The sequence below is a fragment of the Cervus elaphus genome, chromosome 15 (genome assembly GCF_910594005.1).
Source record: "Cervus elaphus chromosome 15, mCerEla1.1, whole genome shotgun sequence".
Lineage (NCBI taxonomy): Eukaryota > Metazoa > Chordata > Mammalia > Artiodactyla > Cervidae > Cervus > Cervus elaphus.
Window position 1 is genome coordinate 60,306,292 of NC_057829.1, and position 23,129 is coordinate 60,329,420.

Consider the following 23,129-nt stretch of genomic DNA (forward strand, 5'->3'; position numbering starts at 1 on the left):
GGGGCTTCTCGGGGGAGAGTTACAGCTCATGGGCCCCAGAGGAGTGGAGAAAGGACAAGTCTGAGAATCGCCTGGTCCTTTCGGCCCTCATAGCTGCTACTCTAGGATCTTAACTTCTGGGGTCTTGGGCCTGCTCTGACAACCCTGGCCCTCTGGCCCCAGGCAAATCAGAATGGCCATCTGTTGGGCAACAGATGGTCTACTTAAACCCACCCCTTCCTGGGCAAGAGTTTGCCAAAGTGTCTGAATGCGCACTTAAGACTCTGGGCAGTGCCCACGCGCCTGGCCCAGGACGCTGACAGCAGCTGAGCTCCCTGAGCTGGGGTACTGCCCGGTACACGGGCGGAGGCTGCTGACCTCAAATCCAGGTGCTCAGACCTCCCTGGGCCCCCTGGCTCCCCAGGTTCTGGAATCACAAGGGTGGGCATCTTCCCAAACCCACCTTCTTGTGAGACCTCCTTCTGTCCCAGCGGCAGCAAATAGATGTGCGCTCACAGGCTATGGGCCAACATCACACCAATGGGCAACACCCGGAGGTCTCAGGGCCCCAAATCCACTTCATAACTGGGCGGGGGATGGGGTGGTGGGGGGCAGTGGGTTGGGCTGTTTGGGAACCAAGACTGTCACAGCTGCATCAATATCATGCTGACGGGCTTGCCAAGGGGACGGGAGGAAGGAGGTACCCCTGCAAGGGCAGTTCACCTTCCAGTCCACCGGGCTGCCATTTCACGAGGCGCGTGGTGGTCATCTGGCCGCCAAGAACTGAAGGGAAAACAACAATCCTGCACGTGTTCAGATACAAACGTGCTTTCACAGCAATCCTACTGACTGCTCCCTAGGCCACCTGGGAGGCTGGGTGGGAGGTTTTTGTTACCATTTTCAGAGGAAGAAGCAAGACTGTTGCTCAGAGTCAACCAGTGCTGAATGAAGAGAGCGAGAGCAGAGCCCAACAGTGACCACCCCAGGCCGCCCTGATGGCTCCAGGGGGCATCTGCCTTGATTTTCCAACCAAAGGTGCGTCTTATCGAGGAGAGAGTAGAGCGGAGCGCACCTCCACTTGCCACCCTGACGTACACCCCCGAAGTCTCCTGTCCCCCAATGGATTCACAGGGCTGGGCTTGACGGTGAGCACCAGACACCCACGTCTCCCCCACGTTCCTCAGAAGATGCTTAAACACTCCCCTGCGGGCACCGCCCTTCAACATCCCCTTGGCCGAGATTGGGAACATAGCCCCACACCAGGTAAGGAGAAGGGCAGCCAGGCAGGGAGGCAAAGGGCAGGACAGCAGGACCCCTTCTGCACAGGGGCGCCCTAACCAATGGGCCCTGGCGCCCCAGCCCTCCTATTCTCTACGCCTTCACTCTTGGCTGCTCTTTCTGACTTTCCACTTTGCCCTCTCTCAAAGGGAATATGTGGCTGACCCAGACAGTAATTACCAAGTCCAAACATGTCAAACTGTAAACGAACTCTGAGAAAGGGTGCATTGTGACTCAAAAGCCCGATGACAGGACTTCTGCCCTCCCTCTCTGATACCATAAGACATAATGGGATGAACACTGATAGAATCACTGGAACCTGTGTTTCAAGCAGGAAAAAATACTGCAGATCATCAAATTCCCTCATTTTCTAGATAAGGAAACTCATAGCCATAAAGACAATGGGCCTCCCAAGAGGTGTCTGTTTATGAGCGGCAGGCCAGGACTTGAACCCCTGCCTCCTCTCACTGCAGAGTGACGTGGGAATCCTGCTGCTTGGCTGTTCAGGATGAGAGATGGGATGACAGATGGGACCTCAAAGGTCATCCTATCCATCATTCCTTTCACACTTGCATCTTTTGTCCTAAAATTTTAAAAATTCAAAACTTGGGAGGATGCCCACGAAACGAATGTCACCAAAATGATTTATTTCAGCTATTTAGGCTCTAGCCTCAGGGTCAGGATGCTGAATATGTCACTATTTATCACCGGTGAAGATGAGATGCCAGGTAAGAGAGACTGCGGGCTGATAAATGCCATATACATGAGGCCTCTGTGATTTGGTGGGTGGTTCGCAGCATCCTGTGAGCTGGGAACAGTTGAACACGTCACCTCACAGTGGGAAACGGCAGCCTCAGACTCAAGTCTCAGAAAGCCTGGGAACAGGTCTCTAGGTCACAACCTAATTAGACCAGTGACTGTTCCCACCAGGCAGGTGGCCCCGGGCCCTGCTCTTTCTAAAAATGCCAGGCTTCCCTTCGAGAGCCTTACCTTTATCTTGCCCATTGCTGCCCGGTGCCAACCCATTCACCACGGCTTTGGAAGCACCCACGTCACATTCTGAAAGAAAGAACGAATAAGAGCATGAGGCTTGTGATCACATCTCCCACCCTTTCTGAGTCCCGCCAGTGCAAAGTTCTGGGTCTCGGGGGCTCTCTCAGGCCTGAAAAGTGGCCCTGGAGCGTCATGGGAGAGTTTCTGAGAATGCTTTGTGGCTTGAACCAGGGAGGATGCAAAAGCTGTTTGGATGGGAAGTGTGCTGTGAGTGATATTCTCTGGTCTCCTGGCTTGGCTTCAATTCTGACATTTAAAAAAAGAAAATCTTAATTCCCTCAAAGCAGCATCTCCTGCCTGACAAAGGCTTATCTACCATTCCAAGGCTGCTCAAAAGCATCCCTGTGAATCCTGAGAGCTGTCAGCCAGACAGGATAGAACCTCAGGCTCTGTGACACTTCCCTCCACCCCAGCCCACACCTACAGCCACGGAAGCCACGCTGGCCCAGCCCCCAGACCACGGTCCCCAGCCACAGCTCTTGTGTTCTGGTTGTGGAGATGACCTGGCTCCCTGACTGCTCTTCCTGGCTCTGTCCTGCCCCTTTCTCCACCCCAGCCCTCAGTCTGCATCCCTAAGACCACCATCTACACCCCATAGGCCTGAAAACCCCCAGGGTACAGGACGAAACAAGACGGGACAAAGCAATGTGAATTTCTAAGACCCTCCACTTTAAATGTACTGCATTTCACTTCTAATTTGAAAATAAAAATACTACCGGAGTCTAGAGTTGGGAAGTCAATCTTTTTTTTTTTTTTAAAGTTATTTATCAGGCTGCACTGGGTCTTCATGGTGGCACACAACTAAGGATGTTCAGTTGCGACATTCAAGCTGTGGCACATGGGATCGAGTTTCCCGACCAGGGATGGAACCCAGGCCCCCTGCATTGGGAGCTTAGAGTCTTAGCCACTGGACCACCAGGCAAGTCCCCTGGGAAGTCAATCATTTATATTATCATTTCTACGAGGAAAAAAAAAATTGAACTTGGAATCAAGTTCCCCCAAATGTACAAATGATTGTTTGGAATATAATTTTTTAAGTAAGTGAGATGGCATAAGTGGTTATATTCAAATTAACAAACTGACCTTTGTGATGATTAAAAGCAAGCTGACAAGCAAGACCCAGTGGCCAGCAGCTACCCAGGGACAAAGCCTGGGTACCCACCCCAGACTCTAAGCCCTTCAGCCACTGGTGCCAGCCCTTTCCCAGCAGCAGTTCCCCTCCTGCGCCTGCCCGCCATGACGGTCTCCTCACAACCTCTTCAGAAAATCAGATGCTTTCTGATCTTCAGGCCTTGGATCTTGAGAGGCCCTCAGCCAGGAAGGCCTGCGCCCCCTCTTCTACCTTGGGGAAGTCCTCTGTACCTCGAGGTTTACCTTGAATGGCACCTCCTGTGTTGTTGGCAGGGGACCTTTCAAAGTTCCGCTCAGCTGAACACACTGAGACCCTCATTGCCCGCTGGCAGCCTGAGCGCCACCCAGCTCCCCATCCCAGAACTGATGGTGGAAGCCCGGAGAAGACAAGGGGGCAGGACCCGTGATCAGCAAGGTTGGGTGATGCCACTGCAGCCGAGAGCCAAAAGTGTTAGTCGCTCAGTCGTGTCCGACTCTTTGCAGCCCCATGGGCTGTAGCTCACCAGGTTCTTCTGTCCATGGAACTCTCCAGGCAAGAATACTGGAATGGGTTGCCATTCCCTTCTCCAGGGAATCTTCCTGACCCAGGGATAGAACCTGGGTCCCCACATTGCAGGCAGATTCTTAACCGTCTGAGCCACCAGGGAAGTAGCCAAGAACCAACCAAGCCACAAATATAATAGCCATGGTTTTATAAAGCCTCTATTTGCCTGATCTAAGGGTCCTTGCTGAGCATTCATTCCATAATTAGCACCTGATTTTTATCCTTAATATCCAAGCCCTAGAGCTAGGAGTTAAGAACTCTCATTTTATAGAGAAGAAATCTAAAGCTCAGAAAGGATGCCAGGCTCTAAGATCACTAAGAGGGGATTTGAAGTCTGTTCTGATCCATCCCATGACTTATCTTCTTTGTCCCCAGCTGAGATGAACATTTATTTTTAAAATAAAAAATGGCTTTTATATATAGAATACTCTCTATATACAAATCAGATATACTCTAATAATGGTTTATATATATTCTATTTCCCCAAATGCCCCAAACCCCAGTAGTGCATTTGGCTGAGACTCAGTCATCCTACCTGGGCTCTTAATAATCAACCTCCATGACATCAACTACACCGACAGGTCAGCCCGGGTACTCCTGGACCCAGAGGCAAGCAAGGCCGCTGCCCTCCCCCACCCCCTCCAACCATAGTGGCCGGGACCACCTGATACTGGCTCCACAGGCCTCCTGTTCACTGCCCCCAATCCATCTATAGGAGGTTAGTTCTCCAGACAAAGTTCCCTTTGCACCTACATTTCTGGGATGGATGGAAAGAGGTTGTTGGTAGAAAGCCAGAAATATACGTCAAAGAAATATCATCCGTTTTTACCTCCCCATCTTTTCTCTCTGACTATATTTTCTTGGGCTCCAAAAATCACTGCAGACAGTGACTGAAACCATGAAACTAAAAGATGGCTTGCTCCTTGGAAGAAAAGCTATGACAGACCTAGATAGCGTATTAAAAAGCAGAGACATCACTCTGCCGACAAAAGTCCATATGGTCAAAGCTATGGTTTTTCCAGTCATGTACAGATGTGAGAGTTGGATCATAAAGAAGGTTGAATGCCAAAGAACTGATGCTTTCAAATTGCTGGAGAAGACTCCTGAGAGTCCCCTGGACTGCAAGGAGATCAAACACGTCAATCCTCAAGGAAATCAACCCTGCATATTCATTGGAAGGACTGATGCTAAAGCTCCAACACTTTGGCCACCTGATGCTAAGAGCCAATGATTGGGAAAGACCCTGCCTGATGCTGGGACAGATTGAGGGCAAGAGAAGGGGGAGAGAGGATGAGATGGTTGGATGGCATCATCGACTCAATGGACATGAATTTGAGCAAGCTCCGGGAGAAGGTGAAGGACAGGGAAATCTGGCATGCTGCAGTCCATGGGGTCACAAAGAGTCGGAAATGACTAAGTAACGGAACAACAATCCCATCCCTATGCACCTGCCCTCATTTCTCCTGATGGTCTCCTTCTTAGGACTGCAGGCCCGGCTTTGAGCCTCCCTATCTGGCTGAAGTAGCCCCAGGGCGTGGGACAAAGAACAAAATGGGACGAGCATCCCCAAGCCAGCAGCCTCAGAGCTTCCACAAGGCCCAGACCCATGTTCTTCCTTTCCTGGTTTTTTTTCCCCCTTAAACTCAACCAACCAAACTTGAAGAAATTTGGAAAAATAATTCCATCACCACAGACTCACTTCTGTAGCATAGTGTGCTGGTGACCAGCCACCTGGGGTTGGTTGCCTCAGCAGTCACTAGCCAGATGACCCCAGACAAATCATTGCCACACAGGGCCTCAGTTTCCTCATCTCTAGAATGGGAGTGGTAAGCCATGCCCACTTCTGTGGATCTGCAGGAGAACAAAATGAGATAAGCAGGTAAAGCCCTGCCTTGATGACTGGCAGCTCAGCTCAAACTAGGAATAAAAACAATGTATTGTCTTCATGTTGCTCTTTCCACCAAAGGTTAAGAACAAGTATTTTAAAAAAAAAAAAAAAGAACAAGTGTTTTCTACATAGCTGCTTTCTTCCTGATGATCATTTTTATGAGTGGTATAATCTCCCATCAAGTAAACACACAGAATGAACCTGCTCATTCCCCACCTTCACATCGGTGATGTTTTTGTTTCCTTCGAATTAATACAGACATTCCCAAGAGGGGAGTTATCATGTCAAAGGGTCCAGATTTCTTGGACTCTTCCTGTGAAATGCCTCCTTTCAGCACCACGCCTAAGGGAAAACCTGGGGAGAAGTCCCAAGGGCATCTCCTCATCCTCCACGGCCCCTCCCTGCCCGCCTCTTCCGTCTTTATTTCTGCCAGGAATGGTGATGCCAGTTTAGGCTAATCCTGATATTAGAAGGACAAGAAACTCTGGGTGTTGGGGGGAAGTGCTGGCCTACTTTAAATGACGGCAAGAACAAAAAGCCCAACGAGAAGAAAAACTGAGTTACACAGCAGGGGCTATTGGCAATGCCCGAGCCCCTCTGGAGGGAAAGGAAGAGACGCAGCCTTCCCATGAAGCAGAAGCATCATGGAGTCAAGGACCAGCCCAGTCCTGCTCCTTGCAAGGCTGGAAGCTGGGCTGATGACCCACGGACAGGACACTGGTCAGGCCTTGGGCACAGAGCTCGGCGCTTCAGAAGCGTTACCTCACTCAATCCTCACAAACCCCCAGTAGGCAATGCTTTCCTGATGTCCATCTTACGGAGGGGTTCACCACAGGCCAAAGCCTGCAGGGTGGTACTTGTGGCCCAAGCTGGGGCCCTTCTCCTCCCAAGAAGCCCACGCTGTCCTGCAAGGGTTGGGATTCAGCTGAAAGGGCGTGTGAATGTGAATACACCCAAGGATTGGTTTTCACCTCCAGAGGTCTCTGATAACACTCTGGAGACACTGCAGGCTTGGAGGCGCCTAAGCGAGCTATCCACTAGGTCATCCTGTGGCCCACCCCGCCTGCAGGCCTCAGGAGGTGCCAGGAAACACTCAGTAGCCAAGGTGGGCCTCGATCTCCAGATGGAAACTTCTCTGCCTCAAATCCTGGCTGGAAAGCTGACAGGTCTCGGCTGCACCACAAGCAGGGACCTACCTATTCCCGTCTGTCTTCCCTAGCCCAGGTGTTCCACCCCAACTTTAAATTAAAAACTGCTCAGATGTGTAGGTTTTGATTTTTACTACCAAAAACATAGCAAAAGCGTGGTTTTGCCCTGATAAAGGAAGTGATGGATTAGCTCATTCCTTGGGGCAATTATGGTCAATATGTTTACTTTTGCTACAGTCACTCAGATTAAGAAATGCCATCAAGGTGTATACACATGTCAGCATTGATCAAATAGGAGCCTGGTGGGCTGCAGTCCATGGGGTCACAGAGAGTTGGGGACAACTGAGTGACTGAACACACACACACTTAAATACCCAAAAGTTTACTGTCAGTTCAGTTTAGTTGCTCAGTTGTGTACAACTCTTTGTGACCCCATGGACTGCAGCACGCCAGGCTTCCCTGTCCATCACCAGCTTCCAGAACTTGCTCAAATTCATGTCTATTGACGCGGTGATACCATTCAACCATTTCATCCCTCTGTCATCCCCTTCTCCTCCTGCCTTCAATCTTTCCCAGTATCCAGGTCTTTTCTAAGGAATCAGTTCTTTGCATCAGGTGGCCAAAGTATTGGAGTTTAGCTTCAGCATCAGTCCTTCCAATGAATATTCAGGCCTGATTTCCTTCAGGATTGACTGGTTGGATCTGCTTGCATTCCAAGGGACTCTCAAGAGTCTTCTCCAATACCACAGTTCAAAAGCATTGATTCTTCAGTGCTTAGCTTTCTTTATTGTCCAACTCACACATCCATACATGACTACTAGAAAAACCAAACCTTTGACTAGATGGACCTTTGTTGGCAAAGTAATGTCTCTGCTTTTTAATATGCTATCTAGGTTGGTCATAACTTTTCTTCCAAGGAGCAAGTGTCTTTTAATTTCATGGCTGCAATCACCATCTGCAGTGACTTTGGGGCACAAGAAAATAAAGTCTGTCACTGTATCCATTGTTTCCCACGAAGTTATGGGACTGGATGCCATGATCTTAGTTTTCTGAATGTTGAGTTTTAAGCCAACTTTTTCACTCTCCTCTTTCATTTTCATCAAGAGGCTCTTCAGTTCTTCTTAACTTTCTGCCATAAGGGTGGTGTCATCTGCATATATGAGGTTATTGATATTTCTCCCAGCAATCTTGATTCCAGCTTGTGCTTCATCCAGCCTGCCATTTCACATGATGTACTCTGCATATAAGTTAAATAAGCAGGGTTACAATATAGAGCCTTGACGTAGTCCTTTCCTGATTTAGAACCAGTCTGTTGTTTCATGTCCAGTTCTAACTGTTGCTTCCTGATATGCATACAGATTTCTCAGGAGGCAGATCAGGTGGTCTGGTATTCCCATCTCTTGAAGAATTTTTCACAGTTTGTTGTGATCCACATAGTCAAAGGTGTTGGCATAGCTAGTATAGCAGAAGTAGATTTTTTTTGGAATTCTCTTGCTTTTTTGATGATCCAACAGATGTTGGCAATTTGATCTCTGGTTCCTCTGTCTTTTCTAAATCCAACTTGAATATCTCGAAGTTCACAGTTCATGTACTGTTGAAGCCTGGCTTGGAGAATTTTGAGCATTACTTTGCTAGCGTGTGAGATGAGTGTGATTGTGCAGTAGCTTGAACATTCTTTGGCACTGCCTTTCTTTGGGATTGGAATGAAAACTGACCTTTTCCAGTCCTGTGGCCACTGCTGAGTTTTCCAGATTTGCCAGCATATTGAGTGCAGCACTTTCACAGCATTATCTTTTAGGATTTGAAATAGCTCAACTGGAATTCTATCACCTCCACTAGCTTTGTTCATAGTGATGCTTCCTAAGGCCCACTTGACTTCGCATTCCAGGATGTCAGGCTCTGAGTGAGTGATCACACCATCGTGGTTATCTGGGTGATGAAGATCTTTTTTGTACAGTTCTTCTGTGTATTCTTGACACCTCTTCTTCATATCTTCTGCTTCCGTTAGGTTCATAATGTTTCTGTCCTTTATTGAGCCCATCTTTGCATGAAATGTTCCCTTGGTATCTCTAATTTTCTTGAAGAGATCTCTAGTCTTTCCCATTATATTGTTTTCCTCTATTTCTTTGCACTGATCACTGAGGAAGGCTTTCTCATCTCTCCTTGCTTTTCTTTGGAACTCTGCATTAAAATGGGTATATCTTTCCTTTTCTCCTTTGCCTTTAGCTTCTCTTTTTTTTCTCAGCTATTTGTAAGGCCTCCTCAGACAACCATTTTGCCTTTTTGCATTTCTTTTTCTTGGGGATAGTCTTGATCACTGCCTCCTATACAATGTCACAAACCTTCGTCCGTAGTTCTTCAGGCACTCTATCAGATCCAGTCCCTTGAATCTATTTGTCACTTCCACTGTATAATTGTAAGGGATGATTTAGGTCATACCTGAATGGTCCAGTGGTTTTCCCTACCTTCTTCAATTTCAGTCTAAATTTTGCAATAAAGAATTCATGATTTGAGCCAGAGTCAGCTCCCAGCCTTGCTTTTGCTGACTGTATAGAGCTTCTCCATCTTTGGCTGCAAAGAATAGAATCAATCTGATTTTGGTATTGACCATTTGGCGATGTCCATGTATAGAGTATTCTCTTGCATTGCTGGAAGAGGATGTTTGCTATGATCAGTGCGTTCTCTTGGCAAAACTCTGCTAGCCTTTGTCCTGCTTCATATTGTACTCCAAGGCCAAACTTCCCATTACTCCAGGTATCTCTTGATTTCCTACTTTTGCATTCCAGTCCGCTATAATGAAAAGGACATCTTTTTTGGGTGTTACTTTTAGAAAGTCTTGTAGGTCTTCATAGAACCATTCTATGGGACCGTACTGATGATGGAAATAAAGTTTGATGCTGTAAAGAACAATATTGCATTGGAACCTGGAATGTTAGGTCCACGAATCAAGGTAAATTAAAAGTGGTCGAACAGGGGATGGCAAAAGTGAACATCAACATTTTAGGAATCAGTGAACTCAAATGGACTGAAATGGGCAAATTTAACTCAGATGACCATTATATCTACTACTGTGGGCAAGAATCCCTTAGAAGAAATGGAGTAACCCTAATAGTCAACAAGAGAGTCCAAAATGCAGTTCTCAGGTGCATTCTCAAAAACAACAGAATGATCTCTGTTCGTTTCCAAGGCAAACCATCGAGTATCACATCAAACCAAGTCCATGCCCCAACCGGTAATGCTGAAGAAGCTGAAGTTGAACGGTTCTATGAAGTTTATTGTATACCAGTTATATCTCAATAAAGTTGTCAAATAGAGGGAAAGGGAATCCATTATAAAGATGAGAACACAGTACATGTAAAGCATGGAGTGTAGTTCTTAATATACAGTAGGTACTCAGTAAATCATTACTAATAAAGGTGATGACGACAATTCATGACAAAGCTTTGGCACCTACCCAGGACTCGAAAAATAAAAAATCAAACAGTTAGGGCCTTAAGAGTAAGTGGGAATTCTGAGCAAATGGTCCAGCTTTGTAGATTTGTCAAGAAGAGTAAGACAGGATTTTAAATGACTTACCAGAGCTCATGGTGGTGACAAGCCAAGTCTTCTGCAACTGGGGCTCTGTACTGCTCTGCAGAAAAACACAAACACACAATGGAATTGATGAATGGCAGGTTCCAGATAAATCCCTATGGTTTTAAAAATGCAAACACTGTATATAAGCCTTGATAAAACCAGGGGGCTGAACCAGGAGACACTTAGCCAGGCTTCCGCTTCTTAATTGGCTATGTACTGACATGACCTTGAACACATCACACAACCTCCTTGACCTCTGTTTCACCACCCATACTTGGTTTTGATACTATCCAAGAATCCATTCCACCTCTGACATTCTATTAAAAACCTCAAGTTACACAAACCCCTGTGGATCAGGGAGAGGGTGAAGGAAAGAACAAACTTTCAGGACAGAGAAGTAAAGTCACAACCCAATCTGGTTACTGGGGACTAATAATAAGATTATATATAGCTTACTATGCTCAAAGAAACGCTGTAGGTGCCTTAATTATATTAATTCACTTGATCCTCACAAAGACTCTACAAGGTAAGTACTAGCATTGTATTAGTTTACAGAGATGAAGAAACCAAAGCATACAGAGGTGAACAGCTTGCTGCCCATGTGACAGAGTTGCTTCTGGAATCCAGACAGCCTGACATGAAGGCCCAGGCACGTAGGAAAGACACTCTACTGCCTTGAGGTAGGAATGCAGTCCACTTACTCACTGATACGTAAATGGTAACCCTCTCATTTAATAAGGTCCCATCCGAAGTCCCCTCAAAACCATTGGGCTGCTGTCACTATAGTTGCACCTTTTCTAGAATCTTATCTAAATGGTATCATAGTATATGTAACCGTCTGTACCTGGCTTCTCTCATTTAGCATAAAGCAATTTAGCAATTGGCCATACACATGTGGGTTTATCTCCGGACTCTGTTCCATGGATCTGTCTTTATCTAATCCATTGTCTTGATGACTAGAGCCGTATAGTAAGTCTTGAAATCAGGTCATGTGAGTCTTCCAGTTTCATTCTTCTTCAAAATCATTTTGGTTCTTCTAGGTCCTTCACATTTTCATAAAAATTTTGGAGCCATCTTATCAATTCTCACCAAAAACCAAAACTACAAAAAGCCTGCTGGAATTCTGAATGAGAACGTGCTGAGCCTATATATCAATCTACGGAAAATTAACATTTTAACCTTATTGAATTTTCCAATTCATAAGAATGGACTCTCTCCCTTTATGCAGATCTTTAATTTCCCTCAGCAGTGTTTTGCAGTTTTCAAGGTACAGGTCTTGCACTTATTTTGAATACAATGTCTAGCTGAACACATCTGAAGGACATCTGAAAAGCAAGTCTTCAAGAGATGAAGAACCTTGCTATTTAATATGTGGTCTGCAGACCAGCAGCACCGACATCAGCTGGGAACTTACTGAAAAATGGAGAAAGGTAGAAATCAAACCCTTCATCAGCTGAATCAGAACCTGCATTTTTACAAGATCTCCAGCTGGTCTCTATGTACTTTCAAATGTGAGACACAATGGTGTAGAGGCCATCAACTTCCCGGTTCATGAATTCTGTAATAAGGTCATGGTATGGTCCCAGGGTCTGCACCAAGGGACATGCTTTAATTTCCTTTTTTAACACTGAAGTCGGGCACTGGTTTTTGACTGCATAGAACCTGGGGGCAAAAGGGAAATCATTCTAAGTCCATCTCAGCTCAAACGAGCAGTAATTCTGCCTCTGTCACGTCAAGTACATCTGGGACTACCCATGACCTTCAACTGCCCCTCAGACTGTTCCCTAAGCTGGGGAACCATTCACTCTTTCAGTTAAGAACACAACCTGCTGTGCTCTGTACGCTCGGGTGGTTTCCAATCTTGGTTTTATGACACCTTCATTTGCTTCCCAGGGCCAAAAAGGATGTCAGGATATCATCCAAATGCTTTACTTTTTAAATACTTGTAATAATTATGCTAAGGTTTTATTTAACTTTTAAAGCACAACTGAAGAAACGTTTTTGTTTCAACCATGCAGTTATCTTAATAGAGAGTATTTTTCTTTTACAATCCTTTCTAACCTTTATCTGCATAAACAGTATTTACATAGTTGTAAACAATGTCTGGACAGCTTTGTGTTCCAGTTCTCAAATATTTCATGAACAGTTTTCTGGATTTTTACAGTCATACTCATCATTTTAATGGCTGTAACATTCCATAATTCATTTATCAACTCCCTCTGTACAGTTTGTTTTAATTTTAAAAATAAATACATAAATGGAATACTACTCAGCTATAAAAAGAATGAAACAATGCCATTTGTAGCAACACAGAAGGACTTACCATCCTACTGAGCGAAGTAAATCTGACAAATATCATATGATATTAATTTTATGTGGCATCTAAAAAATGATACAAATGAACTTATTTACAAAACAGAAATAGACTCACAGACATAGAAAACAAACTTATGGTTACCAAAGGGGAAAGTGGGGAGGGGAGAATAAATTAGTTTGTGATTAACAGATACACACTGTTATATATGAAATAAACAATAGGAATCTACTGTATAATGCAGGGAACTATAAATACACACAATATACATATAAAACTGAATCATTCTGCCGTACACCTGAAACTAACAACATTATAAATCAACGGGGAGAATAAATTAGTTTGTGATTAACAGATACACACTGTTATATATGAAATAAACAATAGGAATCTACTGTATAATGCAGGGAACTATAAATACACACAATATACATATAAAACTGAATCATTCTGCCGTACACCTGAAACTAACAACATTATAAATCAACTATTAGTTCAATTTTTTTTTTTAAGTACATAGCACAATAGCATTCTCAGGCTGGAGAAGAAATTAATGGAAATGTCTTATAAAGCAAATAAAAAGGAGGCCTCAACTCATACATGTTGAGTCTTGACCATCTATTATATGTGGGTCACCCTTTGTACATTTTATATTTCTCAGTACAGATACTAGTAGCTTCTAGATGTCAGCCCTACCCTTATTTAAAAAGTGGTCTAAAGTACATATGAGCAGGGACAGAATCCCAAATACTAACCATCACTTTGCCCCAAACATCCACCAACCAGAGTAGATGCCAGGTATAGCGCCCTCGATGGAGGGAGGGGGGCCCTGGAGGAGGGCCCTCCCCAGGCCAAGTGTTTACAGTTTAGCGGCTGGATTGCAACAAGACGGAAAGAGAATGGGCCCAGGGTGGTAGGACACAACTCCAGTACCTTAGGAACTTGTATGACAGCAGTAGGCGGTGATGGCAATGTCTAGGTAGTTACCAGCTCCGCACACAGAGACTTTGGGGGTAGTAGATTCTGCTCTGCTCTCACTTGACTGTTTACATAGGCAGCAGGTGACACGAAGCAGGGGGTAGTTTAAAATAAAAACTGCAGCAGTGGCAGTTGTACCAAGGATGGTGCCCGGTGTCCTGTCCCCGGCAGTAGTTGCAACAGCAACGGCACCCCACCCAGACTATTCTAGGGCCTTGTGTTGGCTCTGAGTCCACCAGTTCAGCCTCTGAATTCTGCCCCTGTTCTGAGGGTGATTCTCCTGCTTCTGACTAACTCCAAACTACCTGAGATCTTGCCAATAAATCCCCCTTTCAGTCTCAGTTAGCCAGAGGCAACGTCTGGATCTTTGCAACCCAAGCAGCACAAGATGAGGGGGAGGAGGGAGCCCCCAAGGTTTTGCTAGAGCAGAGAGTCATCATTCCTCTCTCCTGAGTAAAGCCATCCACAGCTGAACCCCAAGAGGCTCAGCAATCGGTTTTGTCCCTACAGCCTGAAGAGCTCAGAGTCAGGGCTGTGGGGATGCAAAGGAAGCTGCACAAACTAAGGCTGAGCAGAACGCTGAAGTCTTTGGAAGTCTCAATGTAATCCAGGCAGTTTCTTTAGAGATAGTTCGAGTATTGCCATCATATGTAGAATGTGATAGTTTATTTTACATAAAAACCTCTGACACTTACTGTTTATTTAAAAATGAAGCTGTAGAGTTAGGGTCATGCTCCCCCGTGCGCACACCCGAGTCCTTTGTTTCATACTTAGGACTCGGGTAGTTAGGCTCGGAGGAGAATTGTAGAAGGGGTCTGCATAATTTTTGGAGGTCTTGTTAGATAAACAAGACCAAAGAAAAAAAAAAAAATGAAGCTGTAAAGGGTTTGAGTCGGTTGAGAACATGATGGCACATCTTTGGAATTTCTCCCCCAAGTCCCCTCCAAAGGAGGCAGAGGGCCTTTGGGTAAAAGCCAAAAAGATGAACAGTGCCGCCTAGTGGCAAAACTGGACCACTGCAAGGGAGCAGCAATCCCCTGGGGGGTTGCAGGAACCTACAGTGTCTCAGCTTGGGTGGGCCAGGTAGGGTCAAGCCACCATTCCACCCCTTGGACAGTCGGGATATCTGTACTTGGTCAAAACACCACACATTAACACAGACATTCCAACCAAAAGAACAAGATGTGAAGTAGTCAGTCTTGCTAAGAATGCATCCAAATAATTAATGGTTCTGCACCATCACTCTCTGATTCCACGACCCTATAATTCCGAGATAAGTCTTAATGACACAGTGAATAATTACTAAAAAGCAAAAGTTATGCTCATGTTTCCAGCTGAAACAGAATCCAATAACTAAATATGGACTGTTTATTGGGGAAGGAAAAAAGGTCCTTCCTTATATGGATGATTCAGGAATATATGACAAGGGAGGAGTTGAGTTTGTCTGTAAAAATGAATTCAAGGTCCAGCAAAGATTCTTGGAAGAGAATGAGCCCCTGGGTGACCTCTCAGACAGCATGCTCCTTATGACTTTCGGTGTTTTATCTCCATTGCTTCTTTCCAAACACACACACCTACACACACACACACGCACAACTGCAAGAGACTGGAACGGTGACACTGTGTCATCCTCGGAACTGAGCATTTAGTGTTCAGTTACAAACTTTGCCCCCATCTCTATCTAGTCTTCAGAACCTCACTTTCAAGTCTTACGTTCAAAATAACCAAAGACTGTCTTTAACTCCACTATAGCTTGGCTACAAGAAACTAGTTTCCCATTCAACCAAACTATGATAATACTCCAGCTTTGAAATCCAATCTGGGACTTGATATCTATACCAATAGTTATTTATCTAGAACTATCTATCTATAACTATGTTTGCAGGTACTTCCAATGGCTTGAAAAGAATAATATGGACAGCTCACAAAGCCCACAACACATGCTTGACCTTACTGCTTTTATACTTGCTGATCTACCAGCAAAGGCATGTTTCTCCAATTATTTGACAGTTCATCCTCTTCTCAATCTCTAGTTAAGTCATTTCTCTCCAAATGTATTCTCGACATCATTAGAGAGGGTGCAGAGACTCTTCAGAAAGCCAGAAAGGATAAACATTGAGTTGCTAACACTTCCTTTCAAGGGGAGGAAGTTAGGATAAACTTGACCCTGACATTAACTTCAGCCTGGAATTCCATGACACAGTAGGGGGCTCAGAACACAACAAGCACATGGTTTCTGTGAAAAGACTGATGCTTCTGGAGAGAGAGCAATAGGAAAACACATCAGAAAGGCCATCCCCCACATCCTCCCATTTCCTCCTGGAAACCCTCCAATATGGTTTCCGTTCTAACCAATTATCTAAAATGGCCTTCAGAAAGGTTTCCAGTGCACACACATAGCCAAGCCCAGCAGTTTCTGCAGTGGTCTGCAGGGGCCTCACTGACCTTTCCACTGAATTTAAGACAGTTAACTCCTTCCTCCTCCCCCAAGCACTTTCTGGTCCGGATTTCTAAGTGTCGCTGCGGACTCGTTTACACTGAGCCATGAGGCTCTTCCTTCTATAATAGGACCTCTGTAGTTCTTCTAGGAGTTTAAAGATCTAGAGGACCCTGAGCTGTGTCCTCATTCCTTTTCAACTACATGCTCACTTCCTGGAGGATTTCACATGGACTGTTAGAACCAGAAGGATCCGTGCAGGTTACCTAGCCCCTTCGCCTGGTTTTCCAGCTGTTTTGGAAGAAAGTTCCATGAGCCCCTCAGGCTACTAGGACAGCTATGCTATTATGGATTTCATTCATTTATTCTTGCTGAGCTTTCCTTGGATGAATGGGATCTATGGCTACTAAAAAAAACAGAAATCTAACACACACCCTTATTATTTCGGTGCAAAAACAGAATCAGAAAAAGTCTCCCATAGTCTTGCTCTTCATTCCATCTACTAAGCCCCATTTCCCTCCTACTCTTCTTTTTTTTTCTTTTGAATTTTTATTGGAGTGTAGTTGATTAAAATGTTAGTTTCTGCTGTACAGAAAGTGAATCAGTTACACACATACATATATCCACTCTTTTTAAGATTCTTTTCCATATAGACCACTACAGAGTATTCAGTAGAGTTCCCTGGGCTATATAGCAGGTCTCTATTAGTTATTTATTTTATATATAGGAGTGTGTATATGTCCATCCCAATCTCACAGTTTACTCCTCCCCCACTTCCCCCAGGTAACCATAAGTTTGTTTTCTATGTCTCTGAGTCTGTTTCTGTTTCATAAATAAGTTCATTTGTGTTGTTTTAGATTCCGCATGTAAGTGATATCATGTGATATTTGTCTTTCTCTGTCTGACTTACTTCACTCAGCATGACAGTGTCTAGGTCCACCTATGTTGCTACAAAAGGCATTATTCCATTGCAGCACTATTTACAATAGTCAGCACTATTTACAAAAACCTAAATGTCCACTGACAGAGGAATGGATAAAGACACAGTACATATACACAATGGAGTATTACTTAGCCTCATATCCTTCTTCCTCCTCAGGGCACCTTTGGTCTCCTGGCAATGGACACTAAATTCCAGATGAGAATCAACCCTCCACAGCTAATGCATGAACTGCTCAGTGCCCTTTTCCCCTTATAACTTCTGATATCACTCACCAAACATGTCCTGTGTACTGTGTACTAAATGCTCACCAAATGTGCAACGCGTCCTGGTAATCAGTTACAAAAACTGGCCAAGGCTGTTACTCATCTTTTCCCACCCTGCCTTCCCAGTCTCCACTCCTCCAATCAAACCCTCTGGACAGTGAGGCCCCTCCAGCAGGACAGGGTCTTGCTCATCTCCGTCTCCTAACATCCAGCATGACGCCTAGCTCAGAGCAGGCACCCACTAGTGTTGGTGGGGTGAACGTCCCTTGTGCAGGTCTGAGTGCACTGCTTTCTCTCCCTCCCCCTGACCTTCCATCCCACACCTGCTGCGTTGTCTAGTCAATTCTTCTGCCCTCATGACTCACGCACCCCAGCCACCTCTGCTTTTCCATCCTCACACTCACCATTCTTTTCCATTGCCTCATTCCCAGACCATTACAATGGCCCAATAAGCCTCAGAATCACCGTATAGCCCATTGGAGGGGGGAAAAAAATCCATGGGTTCTCTATAAGCTCAGAGGGGGCTGGTTGGGCAGGGCAGGGCAAAAGGAAAAAAGGCAGTGAACCTCCTAGGGAAGAAAAATGTTTATCTAAAACACAGGCCAGATGATACCATCCCTACAGCATTTCTTTCTTTTTTTTTTTTAAATGTCAGATTATACTTTTAATGCTGTGTCAGTCAAAACACACCTGTGAAGCAAAGCAGTCCACAGGCTACCACTTTGTGACCTTGGCCACCACTCATTCTCATCATCTATTGCTTTTACCGTCAAGTGTGAAACCTAAAAGTGGGTACCTCGTTAAACTTGCCAGGGAACTGTATATATTGGGTTAAATATCCGGTGTTTCTCTGTGAGGTTTCTTGAAATGACCGACCAGAGGCCCCATTATGTTATACCTCTTTTTCTTTGTAACAGGAAAAGCGTAAAGCATTATATGCTGTTTTTAAAAATATATATGATTTTGTTTTCAGCCTAGTGTCCAGCAGCTTCAGAGCTAATGCCTTAAAGATGGGCGTATCAAATTGGTCTGATCTGTTGGCCCAGCCACTTGGCAGAAGCTGCAGAGGAAAAGGAACAAGAGTGAGTGGCCATCTGTAGTTAGTAAACCTGGCTTTATGGTCTGCCCAGCCCCCTCTGCCTGGATCAGCTTCGTTGACTTTTCTCCAGTATTTTAAACTAACAGTTTAAGTAATGCTCTCAGGACAGTAATCTTATTAGTATTTCAGATCTGTTGTGCTCACTTCATTCTACCTGAACTGATATTTCCCCCATCAGACACTGCCTTATCACTTCTCCTGTTTGACAAGTCTGAAAGTGAAGTCACTCAGTCGTGTCCAACTCTTTGCGACCCCATGGACTGTAGTCTACCAGGCTCCTCTGTCCATGGGATTTTCCAGGCAAGAATACTGGAGTGGGTTGCCATTTCCTTCTCCCCTACAGCATTTCTTTACACCTACTGCCCATCCAAAATAGTGCCTAGCCCATAGGAGACCAATGTGAATCAGACAGTTGCTGTCCTTGAGGCCATCATGGAGTTGCAAGACAACAGATATGTCCCATTTAATATAATATGATGGGTAATCCTCTGCTAGTGATCTGACCTAAATGCTACAGGAAGATAGAAAGAAGAGGAATAAATTCTGTAAGGAGAAAGAATCAAGGAATGATAAACACTAAAATGTTTAAATGTTCAATGGCACACCTTCTAAAATCACCTTAAACGTCACACTTTGGGAAACATTGGTGTAAATGTCCAAATTCCTTAACCTACCGTAAGGCTCTGTAAGATGAAGTCCCAATGACTTTTCTAGTCTCATCTCCCCCAGGTACTCAATAAGCCCTAAACTCCATGTGTATCCTATTCATCATTCCCATGGAATCCTGAATGAGATTTCCCATTTCCAAGTCGTTAATCTCATTGTTGCTTCCCACTAAAGCCTTCTCCCTCATCTCCCCAAACATTCAGACCAATCCTAGTTGCCAGATGCATTGACCCAACAAAAATGGAAGATTTTAATTCTTGTTTTAGTCTTATTTTTAGTCACTATTAAAGAGAGTCGTGATGGTAATAAGACTTATTTAATAATCTTGGAATTCAGAAATCCCATGCCCAAGTTCTCACTAAATTCATCACACTTTCATCCCAGGTCCTTGCCAGAGGTAAGATCAAGCAAGATCCAGAGTTGGAAAGTTAGCTACCGATAAATCTGCAATTACTTTTTCCCCTTTTATACTTATGTGAAGTCTTTCAGTAAACATGCAAAGTTGATTCTGCCAACAAAATTGGCAATAAGCAAAAGAGCCCTAAAGAGTTTCAAGTCTTATACATGTAAAATTATTTCATCTTTAGACAACAGAATTTAGGAGGTAATACATGATTACAAGTTATGTAATATAACGCATGGTTTACAATAAACATAATAGGATTACTATCCTTGTTTTACAGTGTACTCAATACTTATTGCAAGAAAAATTGTTAAAGGCATGAAGAAATTCCAAGAAAAAAATATGACTAACCATTTTTTCCCCCTCTTAAATCAGTCCACAAGTTTAAAAACATTAATGCTCAGTGTGAACAAATGCAAAGCCACTGACATTTTCCTACAGTCAGCGACACTATAAACTGTTACCATTGTTTTCAGCATAGAACATCAAGACTTAATGTAGCTCACATCCTTTGTGCTCTAGGGGAACCTAGCCCAGAGAAAGAATGCCAAATAACAATAAAGCTACGTAGACAGAAATGTTTACTACAGCTTTATTAATCATGAAAACCTAGAAACACTGCTGTGTTCAGTAACAGGGAGACAATTACAACAGCCACTCACCTCCTAGGTGGACTGAACCATTATGAAAATAATGGTTATGTAGAACATACAACATGGGAAAACACTTCTTATAAGGTTAGGTGAATACCACAATATTATTAAGTAATTAGCCTCCAATTAAAATAAGTTAATTAAAAAAGATTAGGTGAATAAAAAGCAGTAACAGGTCTGCATGACATTTCTGATTATAAATATGTAAAAATCAAAACACATGCACATACTACAAAGAAAAATATGACCAAATTCTAACAATGATGTGGTAGAGTAGAGTTACAGGTAACTTTGAAGTTTCATTTCTATTTTCCAAACAGTAGATAATGTGGTTATAAAACACGTCTTCTTAAATGATGGGAAATTGTTTTTTAGTCTCATCCCTGGCATTTGATATGCAATTGTGTCATCTTTAGAACTTTAAAGAGCAAATTCTAGAAGACTAAAAAAAGCTAAAAAAAGAAAGAAAAGCCACCAACAATCTTGTCCACTAGAACACGGCAGCCCCACATGATATAATCTTTTCTCACAACTCATAACAAACACCCAAACATGGAATTACAACATTAATTGCCAGTGATCACTTTGTTTAATGAAGCCAAACTACTCTCGTGCAGTTCCTTATGAGGACAAGGGGGCAATAAAATGACTAGAATGTTCAGCCAGATTTCCTAAAGCAGCAATTGTACCAAAATATTTTATCTTAAAATAGTCCACAGGGACTGCCAGGTGACAACACACACAGTACCCCATGGCCCCTACTCGCTGCCAACTCCCTACTCCTGAGTCCATGGCATTCCAGAGCCCTGAGCGCCTCACACTCTTTATATGTACAGCTCTGGGCACACACCATTTCTTAAGCATGCATTGTTAACCGAGACAAGTCTCAAATACAAAAACTGGCCCATTTGTGTTTCCCAAATATGGCTGCGTGTACAGAACCAAAACAAAGCTGTCTCATTGCAGCATCCAGTACCCTCGAGACCTTCTACTTAGGAGATCTAGATAATTGAAACAAGGGCAGGTTCCCAAATTCGTTAGATAATAGCAAAATATCTTAGCTCTGCTTAAATTGTAAATACATAACCTCAAACTAATAGAGGCAAGCCAAGGATATAAATGACACCTTTCTTCAGAAGCCGTCACTACACAATGTCTACCTGTAGAGACTGCACAAATGAAAGTGTTCTGAATTCTCAGGAGAGTGAAGGTTGAACCACAGGCTGTAACTGAAGAGACTAAGAAGTTACTGTGTGTGGCTGAAAAAAAAATTTAAACAGCTGAAAAGGGGTCTTTTAGAGGTTGAGAATGAGAAAGAAGGGTGAGTTTGATATGGCAGGCGAGGTGTCCAATCTTAATCCCTAATTCCCACTCAACTTCTCTTTTAAACCACAAAATTCCTAAGGCTACATATTTACCACATCATATATCATACAGACATCTGCAGTGCAGGCCCCTACCACGCTCAGGAATGAGGGAACAGAAGTTCCATTCAGTAAAAAGACTCTGGGTCTTTTGCAAATACATAACTTAAATACCTCAATTCATAATACTGGCTTATTCAGGAATTGCTTGTTTTCTTTAGATGTTCTGAAATTTTACTCACAGTATACTAACTTAGCAAAAAGCCAATAGAAACACTGAAAACATCATCTTTTCTGAGAAAACCTCCCAGCAGCATCTGTCTAATAACTGAGGTGGAACACATATTGTCTGACCAGAATCAATAACCCCTGAACCCAAGCCTTGGAGACTGAGGACTGCATCAGATCCTTGGTGCCTAACAATAATATATGTGAGAGGCTGATTTCTATTCATCATGTGGTGAATTGCAGTACTTTGGCTATTTTTCCCTTTTAATTACATTCTGAGCTAATTTTAGGCAAATTTTTAGTTTATCAGCTATAAAAGCTACATCCAAGCATTGAAAATACAGTGTAAATTTCTGAAACCAGTTTTCCTCCAACTAAGCTAAAATCACTAAAAGTATTCAATATAGTGTCAAGGTCATAGCAAACATTCAGTAAAAAATTTTGGGTTTTTTTTTTTTAACCTATGTTATTTCTTAGACCAGATTACCTGGAAATTAGTTGGTACCTATTATACATTTATATATTAATAAACATTATATGTATGCATATATACACACACATTTATTATTTCAGTTGTTCTACGTGTATCCAACTATATCAATAATCACTTTGAATATCAATGTTCTAAATGCCTCAATTAAAAGAGATTATTGCATGCTTAGTCACATCCAACTATTTTCGACCCCAGGCTCCTCTGTCCCACAGGATTCACCAGGCAAGAATACTGGAGTCGGTAGCCATTCCATTCTGGGGGAATCTTTCCAGCCAGGGAGTCCTGCATTGCAGGTGGACTCTTCACTGTTTGAGCCACGTGGGAAGCCCAAAAGAGATTATTGGAGTGGATCAAAAAACAAGACCCAACTATGTGCTGTAAGAAACCCACTTTAATTATAAAGACACAGAATAAAAGTAAATAGATGAAGAAAAATAATACTGTGCTAACAGTTTCTATATGTGCTTAGTGGCTATGCAAAACAACCACAGATACAGAAAAAAAAAGTTAAAAGAACTGGATTTAAACCCAAACTCTATCAGCCTCGGTTTACTCACCTATAAAAAGAAACGAACAATATCTACTTCCATAAGGTGTTTCTAAATTTTAAAAGCTATATGAAATATTGTAAAGTGCTGTTATAAAAGGAAAAGTATTCTGGTGAAGAGATGCTGCTCTAGTCCTATTATCC

General features: G+C 43.5%; 1 protein-coding gene across 38 annotated transcripts in view; it reads right to left on the reverse strand.

The window, feature by feature from the left end:
- Positions 1-23,129, reverse strand: part of SORBS1 (sorbin and SH3 domain containing 1) — a 232,472-nt gene that overhangs the window by 109,868 nt on the left and 99,475 nt on the right. For 37 of the 38 annotated variants that reach the window (XM_043925955.1, XM_043925944.1, XM_043925954.1 and 34 more), the window contains 2 exons: positions 10,598-10,652; positions 2,248-2,316 (listed from right to left, as the gene is read on the reverse strand). In XM_043925955.1, coding sequence (XP_043781890.1) covers positions 2,248-2,316; positions 10,598-10,607 — 79 coding nt within the window. In that variant the 5' untranslated portion in view covers positions 10,608-10,652. Of the gene's footprint in view, positions 1-2,247; positions 2,317-10,597; positions 10,653-13,844; positions 13,914-23,129 lie in introns of those variants that run through there. The other variant, XM_043925923.1, reaches the window with a different exon arrangement.